The following is an 8456-nucleotide window of genomic DNA, read 5'->3' as shown; positions in this document are numbered from 1 at the left end:
TCTAATTTAATATCATTTTTATCTTTCCAGAATCTAGCTATTAATATTCTAGCACTTGTCATAAAATTGGAAATCAATTCCTTTGAGCAATAATCAAGTTCTATCTTATCAAAAATTGACAACAAAGCTATTTTAGAATAGTATTCGATATCTTTTCCAAATATACTACGTATTTCCTTAAAATCAATTTCCAAAATTTCTGAATCCGTTTACACTCCCACCACATATGATAACACTTGCCAATTTCTTCATCACATTTCCAACAGGCCTTAGAATAGTCTGAATTTATTATGTTCAGTTTCACTAGAGTCATGTACCACCTTAAACTACTTTTTTTAAATTTCCTTTATTCTTACTGATATTGATCTTAAAACTCTCATCTTCCAAATTTTTGTCCATTCATCTGTTTTAATTTCTGTCTTTAAATCATGTTCTCAAATTGATTTCAAACCTTCTATTTCAGTTTCTTTTTCCTCTTGTTCAAAAATTAGGTTATAAATTTTACTTAATACTCCCTTCCTCAAAGCATCTTTCTGCATGTCTTCATGTGATAATAGAAATTTTTCATATTTAGTACATTCTCTACATTTGCCATTAGTCTTCAACCATTCATTTGTCCTATTATCTAAATGGATATAATTATACCATGATAATTTATTCGTTCAAAGTTTAACTATAATCTGATCCTTTGATCTCATTTTAATAATCCAGTCCTTCAATCTGGCAACTTTTTTTATCCTTAAACAAATCAGCTAAACCCTTCACGTTTGCTGGGAAATTTTCTATTTTGGTCACTAATTTTAGTGGTGAAGTAAAGGGACATAACTTCTTTTTATTTCTGTTCCACATATTTAGCATGTTTCTTAAAAAAGGGTTATTCGCCTGATTTATTGTATTTCTTTTTTACTACGTTAAACAAATATATTTCAATATTCCCATTAATTTCTGAGGATTCCATACCCCACCAAATTAACCTGCCTTTGTTGTATATAATATATCCAATAAATCTTAACTGATTTGCTATATAATAATTTTTTATATTAGGAATACCTAAACCTCCAAATTTTTGAGCCTTATACCAATAACTTTTATTTATTCTTGATTTTTTACCTTGTAAGACCAGAGGTGAGAATAAGGTTCCTCTCACGGGAGTGCCATCCCTCCTGCCTACTGCCGATAAAGAGAGTCAAACCCCACCAATTCCCCCACCCAGGAAGACAAAACCACCTGGACCTGACCCAGGGAGGATAGAGGAGGAGTTGAAAGGATTAACGGTCTGGACTGTTTTGGCGGGAACAGGAAGAAAAGTGCGGGTAGTAGAAGAGGCTGGACGAGCAGACATAAAAGGGGGTGAAGGAGGGCTTCCGCCAGGCTGGAAGTGGATGTGGGTAGAAGGTCCCTGGACTGGAAAGGTGGAGAAGCTAAGAGTGCCAAAAGAGGAGGCCGATGCCAGGAAGAGAGAAAACACCCCTGAGCCATCATACTGGGGAGAAAGGGAGACAAAGGAGTGGTGGAGAAAATTGAGGGAGGAGAAAGAGAAGGTTGAAAGAGAAAGAAGGGAGAGATTGGAATGGAGACTCTGGGAGACGCAGCAGACAGAATAATGGGAAGACCCTGGCAGATGATTGATCCCGTCCGAGAGCTTGCTGGGTGGACAATAGAGACAAGGACACAATCCCCTTGTTGGAGGGGGAGAACGGATTGCTATTAAATCCGGGTGCATCCCTGGACTGGCTGGGACCCTGGAACGTTCAAGAGGGAAACCCCTTTTAAAGGTGATGAATAGAAACCCCTGTCAGACCCGTTTGTTTGAGAGGGGGGAGGATTGGAACACATTTGCTGATACTGGATTTTTGTTAAATAATGCAATAAATATTATTCCAATTTCGAAACCACACAAGTCTGGTGATTTATTCAGGGCAACTCAGGAGCCAGGAAGCAAACCCTCACATACCTTGATTACAAAATCCATTAATTAATCCACGCCAATACTAAAAATCTTCTTCTTCAAATTGAATTGGGAGCATCCTGAAGAAAAAAGTAATTTTTGGTAATATTTTCATTTTAATCCTGGCGATTCTCCCAAACCACGAGAATTTCAATTTAGAATACTCCTGCAATTTCTCTTTAATATCACTTTTTAATTTATTAAAGTTTTGCTCCTTTAATTTTTGAGTCACTCCAACTGCATTTATACCTAAATATTAAATATAATTACACATTTTAACACCATATTTATTTACAAACATTTCTTCTTCAGATCTGTTATAATTAAACATCATTATTTGTGGGGTGTTTTTTTGCCAATTGTTAGTCTTGTTATTTCCCCAAATTTTTCTAAAGGATTTTTAATAACATCATATATATGTTGCTATCTAGCCAGTGTGCTCTAGAAAATGCTGGTGGAAATGTGTGAAGTGTTGCATCCTTGCAATGTCTTCTCATATCCCCCATTTTTTCCTGTTCTCTTTCTCCCCGGCAGAGACAGCACTGCAATAGTGGAGTTGTTGTTTTTTTTTCCTGCAAAACTTTTCTGCAAAAGTAAAGGAGCAGGGCTTCTGGTTTCCTTTGCGTCTGGCTGCCACCCCTAATCTGATCCTCCACTCTGTATATGAAAGTAATGCTTACACTAAAGCTGGCACTAAAGCTTACTGCTGAGCTGGTTCATTTGCATATTTACTTGGCGACATGCAAAGTTGTGCCGTACTGTCGTCTTTGCAGGCTTCCCCACAGGTGTGCTCACCGAGACAAAGCAGGGGACCAACATAGAGAAGGTTTATCTGAATGGTTGCCCCCCCCCACAACACATTTCTCAAAGAAGTATTCCACTATTGACAACAACACTGTAATTTTCAGTATAGTATCTGGCAACTTTAATATCAACACATCCCACGTTTTTAAAGATACTGTTACTGTATTGTTAAAACGGTATAGTGTCTGTTTTGATCACACTTTTGTAAGCGACTCAGAAGGTATCTTGGGGATTTTAAACAGGGGTGAATAAACCATTGTTATTCCCTTCACGGAAAGAGCGTGAAAACAGGTTCAACAGTTTGGTCAGTTTGGGAAGTGGAAGAACATCAACTCAGTATCTAACATTTGTTTGTTAAATCTGTATCTACCGTCATTCTCGTCGTCGTCATGTTAGAACCGCTAAGCTGGAAGGGACCCTATGAAACCTCGAGTCCAGCCCCCTCCCCCCCCCCGTCAAAGAGGCCCAGTGGGGAACCGAACTCACGAACTCTAAGCTCCGTCCCTAAACCACTGAGCTATCTAGTCATTCGGTTTTCGCGTAGCACCCGTTTTGTATTAATCGTATTGAAATGTTTTAAAGGTTGCACGCTGGTATATGGCCAACGAAATGAAAAATCTACATTGATAATGTTTGTGGTACCTAACATTTGTTAAATATGTGCTTATATTTCTTGGGTTTCCTACAGCACTCGTATTGTGCTAATACTCCTAATAAGGATCTTGGCTGACATGCTGTCCAGTTCTCATGATATGCTCCTACTATGTTTCTTAATGTTAGTGGGTTTTGGGGTGCGATGTTGATGCGTGGTTAATAAAACGGCGCTTCGCCGGGCACACACCGCTGAAACACGCATTTCAAACACTCCCAAGCGCAACCGGTTGCAGCGTCGCACATCCGTCCGAAAGTGGTTGGAAAAGTTGCGACCCTTCCCGAACAGCTGGAGGGCGGCCAGGTTTCTATTCCTCGGAATTACGTCCTTCCCCCCCCCCCCCCCCCGCTTGCCCAAGAAAAGGCGGGCCGCTCCGCCCCCGCGGCTCTTCCCGCTCCCGATCCAAGCGCGGCTCAAAGAAAGCCTCGGCGGGCGCGAAGCGGAGTGGAAGAGAGAGAAAGAAAGAGAGAGGCAGTCGCGGAGGGGAAGACACGAGGGCTCACCTCTCTTTCCCCCCCCCCGCGCCCGAGAAGATGGCCACCGGCGCCCCGTTTCCCTTCCCCGTCCAGGGCAGCGGGGGCTTGCCGCGCTACGAGGAGCTGAAGGAAGAGCAAGAGTTGGGCTCCCCGGGCTCGGCCATGGCGCTCCGCTCCACCGTGATCCCGATGCACTCGTCGCCGCAGGTCTACGTGGTGCCTCCCCGCGACCACCTCGCCTGGTCGCTCTTCACCACCCTCTACTTGAACTTCTGCTGCCTCGGCTTCATGGCCTTGGTCTTTTCCATCAAGGTGAGGGCCCCGATCCGCTTCCCTAGGAGGAGCCCCTCTCGACCCGGCCGGGTGGGGGGAGAGGCTTGGTGCGAATAAGCATTCCTCAGGTTACCGCCTGATCCATTGAAGGGGGGCGCGGCGGATTGGGGCGCCGAAGAGAGAGACGTGGCTCGGGCCCCTGACTTTCGCAAGGGAACCTCCCCAGAAGCCCTCCACCACCGTGGCCGGCGCGTGTTAGGATGCCCCCGTGCCTTTGGGGGTGTGGGCCTGCCTGGCGGTGGCCACCCCCTGGCGTGGGAAGGAAAGAGGGTTGCCTACTCCTGATTTGACACCGTTTCTTCACGGGGTTCCGGAGCGGAGTTTTGGGGCTTCGGGTTCAAATCAGAGACAGCGGGAGGAACCGCGCGAGTGGGCCGGGGGGGGGCAGGCGCAGTGTTTGCAAACACTGTGGATGGAGGTCGCTCTGCTCTGACTTTCGCTCAGCCCAATCTGCAAAGGAAGGGCAAGGGCACTCTGCACTGTCCTCAGGCAGTCTCCCTCTCCCCTGCCCATTTAATGCCAGCCGTCTGACTTGTTCACTTCCAAGGTGGAAATGTCTTGTTTCTCACAAGAAAAGAAGGATAGCTCCCCCCAAGAGGAGGGGAGTGTGGTCTTCCTCCCTTTTCCCTCCCCCCCCCCCCGTTCCTTCATTATCAGCAGACCTCCTTCTGGCTTCGAAAAAGGAGGAAAGTTGCCAAAGGAGGAGGGTGCTAAACTTCCTTCTCCTGAACTGTTGCTCACCACTTTTTTGCTGTCTAAAATAAAACAAGCATGGCTGTGGCTACCCCACACTGTTCAGCAAGGCGCTTTTTGCTGTAATGTTGTTGCAATTTATGGCAACCTGATGAATGAGCGCTCTCCAAAGTGTCCTGTCCTCAGCTCCTCAGCTCTGCTCTTGTAAACTCAATGCTATGGCTTCCTTGATGGAGTCAATCCACTCCATGGTATGACTCATTTTTCACTGCCTTCAACATTTCGCAGCATTATTGTCTTTTCCAGAGAATCCTGCCTTCTCATGATGTGCCCAAAGCAGGACAGCCTCTTTTTCGTCATTTTTGTCTCCAGAGATCGTTCAGGCTTGCTTTGGTCTAGGATCCACTTGTTCCTCTTTCTGGCAGTCCAAGCCTCCAGCACCACATTTCAAACAAATCAATTTTTCCCGTGTCAGCTTTCTTTACTGTTTATTGGTTTAAAAGGTTCCCCTTGACATTTAGTCCAGTCGTGTCTGACTCTAGGGCGCGGTGCCCATCCCCGTCTCCAAGCCGTAGAGCCAGCATTTGTCCGAAGACAGTTTCCGTGGTCATGTGGCCAGCGCGACTAGACACGGAACGCCATTACCTTCCCACTGTGGTGGTACCTATTTATCTACTTGCATTTTTACATGCTTTTGAACTGCTAGGTTGGCAGGAGCTGGGACAAGCAACGGGAGCTCACTTTGTTGACTGATGGTCTTCCGACCTTGCAGCACAGGGGCTTCTGCGTTTTAACCCACAGGACCATCACGTTTATTGGTTACTTCCATCAATTTTAACTCTTATTCATCTGAATCTAGTCTAGTGTAAGAGGAGCAGGCAACCCAAAGGACCGGGCCTAGCAGAAAGCTGCAGCCTAGCTCTCTCTCTCTATGGGATAGTTCTTGGGTGTGTGAACTTGCTCTTTGACCAAAGTTGATGAAGTAAACAGGAGCTCTTGTGATTCCACAATACTGATTTGTTTTGTTTGTAGCAGAGAGAAATCCTGTGGGTAGCTTTTTATTTGAAGAGGAGTCATGTTTCCCCCAACTCTTTTTTTCCCCTCAAGACCAGTTTATACATGCACAAAACTTCACTTTACAAGGGAATGTTTTTATGGCAGGGCAGCTAAACATTTGAAATGACTAAATAAAAAAAGGAATGCTGTATTCTCATAGTGTTTGATAATATCCATGGAGGGTTCACACATGCAAGTGAACATTTGAGGGAGCTGTTATCAAGCAGCAAACATATAAATCCTCAGCAGCCCTCAGATGAGACCTTGTCTGCAGGTGTAATTCAGAGAAACAAGATCTGTGAATGGATCTTTCTCTCCATTAAATGAGGTATCCTTCCTACACTTGACTCTTGTGCTCATTAGTTTAGGATTTCAGTAGTCTTGAGTTGTGTCAAGCCCTATAAGATTGGACTGCACATTGTCCAGTCACAACCACCACCAGATAAATTCTAAATCACATCCTGCCATGTATTTCTTTCTGCAACATTCAGGTGCTCTAAATACAAGTAATTCGCTATATCTGGTTTTAACCTCGCTTCCTCTTTTCAAAGTGCAGTGATTCCGTTTGTGGTGGTTTTAGGGAGCAAGACTAGTGAGGAGGTCATGAAGGCTCTGTATTTAAAACGTGCATCCTTTTCTGGATCTGACAGTAATCCAGGCAACAATCACAGTAGTACACACATACCCAGCCCTGCACTTTGGAGGGCCAACTATCACATTTCTTCACTAAATTATTTTCTTATAAAAATGTGTTTTTAAAAAAAACTGAAAAAGATCTTTTCTCCTTTTTAATGACTTTTAAAAAAACAACAGCACAGGTATGGAGAGACTGAAAACATGGCAGGACTGCCTCTGTGCCTTCTAGACATAACAAGGGAACATAGATTTATGCAGGTTCCTATCCTTTTGCTGTACAGAGTTAAATTCTCCCATAGTTAGGATGTGCCTTCAAAGGGGAAGTTTCTTCAGGCTCAGAAATAGTTTTTCTTGTTGATCCTTCCTGATTAAGTGACATAATATTAAAATTTTGGGCTAATCTTAATTTCTCCTGTCTACACTATAAGGTGGATGGTAGGAAGCCGTGTGGGCACTGCCTCATGAATGGTTCCACCCCAGGGATCTTTTTGCCCCTCCCATCTGATGCTAAATCCAGGGAGATAGAACTTCTTGTTTGCTTTCAAGAGTTGATCTTTCTCTCTTCTCTCCAAACAGTCCAGGGATCGCAAAGTGATTGGTGACCACAGTGGTGCTGCCAGCTATGGGTCTACTGCCAAGTCCCTGAATGTGGTGGCTCTCGTGTTCTGTATCCTGCTCATCGTTGTCGTCATCATCCTGCTAGTTGGAGGGGTCATTACTGTCACGAATTTGAATCCATAAAACCTACTCAACTGCTGCAAAGTGATGGCTCTTTTAAGACAGTACCTCTCCTTTGCCCACCTTCCTTTGCTTCAGACAAGCTCCCACTGAATGATCTCTTGGTGTTTGTTATGTTATTCATTTTCTGTGGAAAATTGATTGCCAAAGAGCAACAACCCTCACCTTAACAGCCATTCCTTTTGTGTTCTGTCCACTTTTGAAGTATGTCATTTCAAATTTTGCTTTTACACATTTCATATGGCCTTTCTGCCTCCACACCCTTGACTTCAACAGCCACCTTTCCCTCCTGTTGAATACCACAGATGCCAAAAACCCTGGTGTGGTTTGCAGGGGAAGATTTAGGAGGCCCTCTTGGGATTGATCCACATGAGAATGCAAGGACAGAAGGGTTTTCTAGCCTTCCTCTGCTTCATGCCAGCAAATCAGTTCTCTCCAGTATTATATCTTTTGCATTCTTTTGTAACAAGAGATGATTGTAGAGCTTGGCTTGGTCTGCACTACTACTCTTTAATAAATTTGTATTGAAAAGTGCGAAGTGTCTCTGTTTTATTCTTGAATGTGTTTAACACCACACCAAAAAATGGGGATGGGGAACAGGGAGAGAACTGTAGCCCCCAGCTACCTCAGAAAGCATTCCAGCTCTGTGGGTAACATATTCCTGAAATGTGTGCATATGCTGCAAGGCTAGCTCCTGTGTGTAGAATTAGTATGATGTGGCCACTTAGAGCCTTTGAAGAGACCCTACACATTCCCCCCCCCCACGATCGATGCTATAGCCATCCTCAGATGCCCCCTTCTCCCCACCCTGTCAGGTATCTTTCCAGCAACTACATCCATTTGGAGAGGACTTAAATGTGGCTTTAATAGTATGGACAGTTTAGCTCTGGCCAATGTTTTGCCATGGCTTTGGGAGATACGTTGGTGTCATGGGAACCAGTTAAATGGTACCTGCCACATCTGTGGAAACAGTTTGTCTCAGAATTCTTGTGCCCACCCGCTTAATGCTTGTGGTCATAAAACAAATAGGATCAAACAAATAGGTGAATGCAAATCTGACTTATTTTTAAGCTGGAGGTCCAGCCCTATTCTCTCCTTCAGTTTTATGATGACCTATCTC

The 8456-nt window shown here is 44.3% G+C and overlaps 1 protein-coding gene across 1 annotated transcript; it reads left to right on the top strand.

The window, feature by feature from the left end:
* Nucleotides 1–3847: 3847 nt before the first annotated feature.
* LOC110074207 (interferon-induced transmembrane protein 1) lies at nucleotides 3848–7870 on the top strand. Its single transcript, XM_020784196.3, has 2 exons — nucleotides 3848–4192; nucleotides 7175–7870. The coding sequence occupies exons 1-2, from the start codon at nucleotides 3938–3940 to the stop codon at nucleotides 7337–7339; spliced, it is 420 nt and encodes a 139-aa protein (XP_020639855.3). The 5' UTR covers nucleotides 3848–3937; the 3' UTR covers nucleotides 7340–7870.
* Nucleotides 7871–8456: the final 586 nt, after the last annotated feature.

Source organism: Pogona vitticeps, chromosome 1 (genome assembly GCF_051106095.1).
Source record: "Pogona vitticeps strain Pit_001003342236 chromosome 1, PviZW2.1, whole genome shotgun sequence".
NCBI classification, from domain to species: Eukaryota; Metazoa; Chordata; class Lepidosauria; order Squamata; family Agamidae; genus Pogona; species Pogona vitticeps.
Note: the sequence above shows the minus strand (reverse complement) of the source record. Positions and strands in the feature narration are given on the sequence as shown.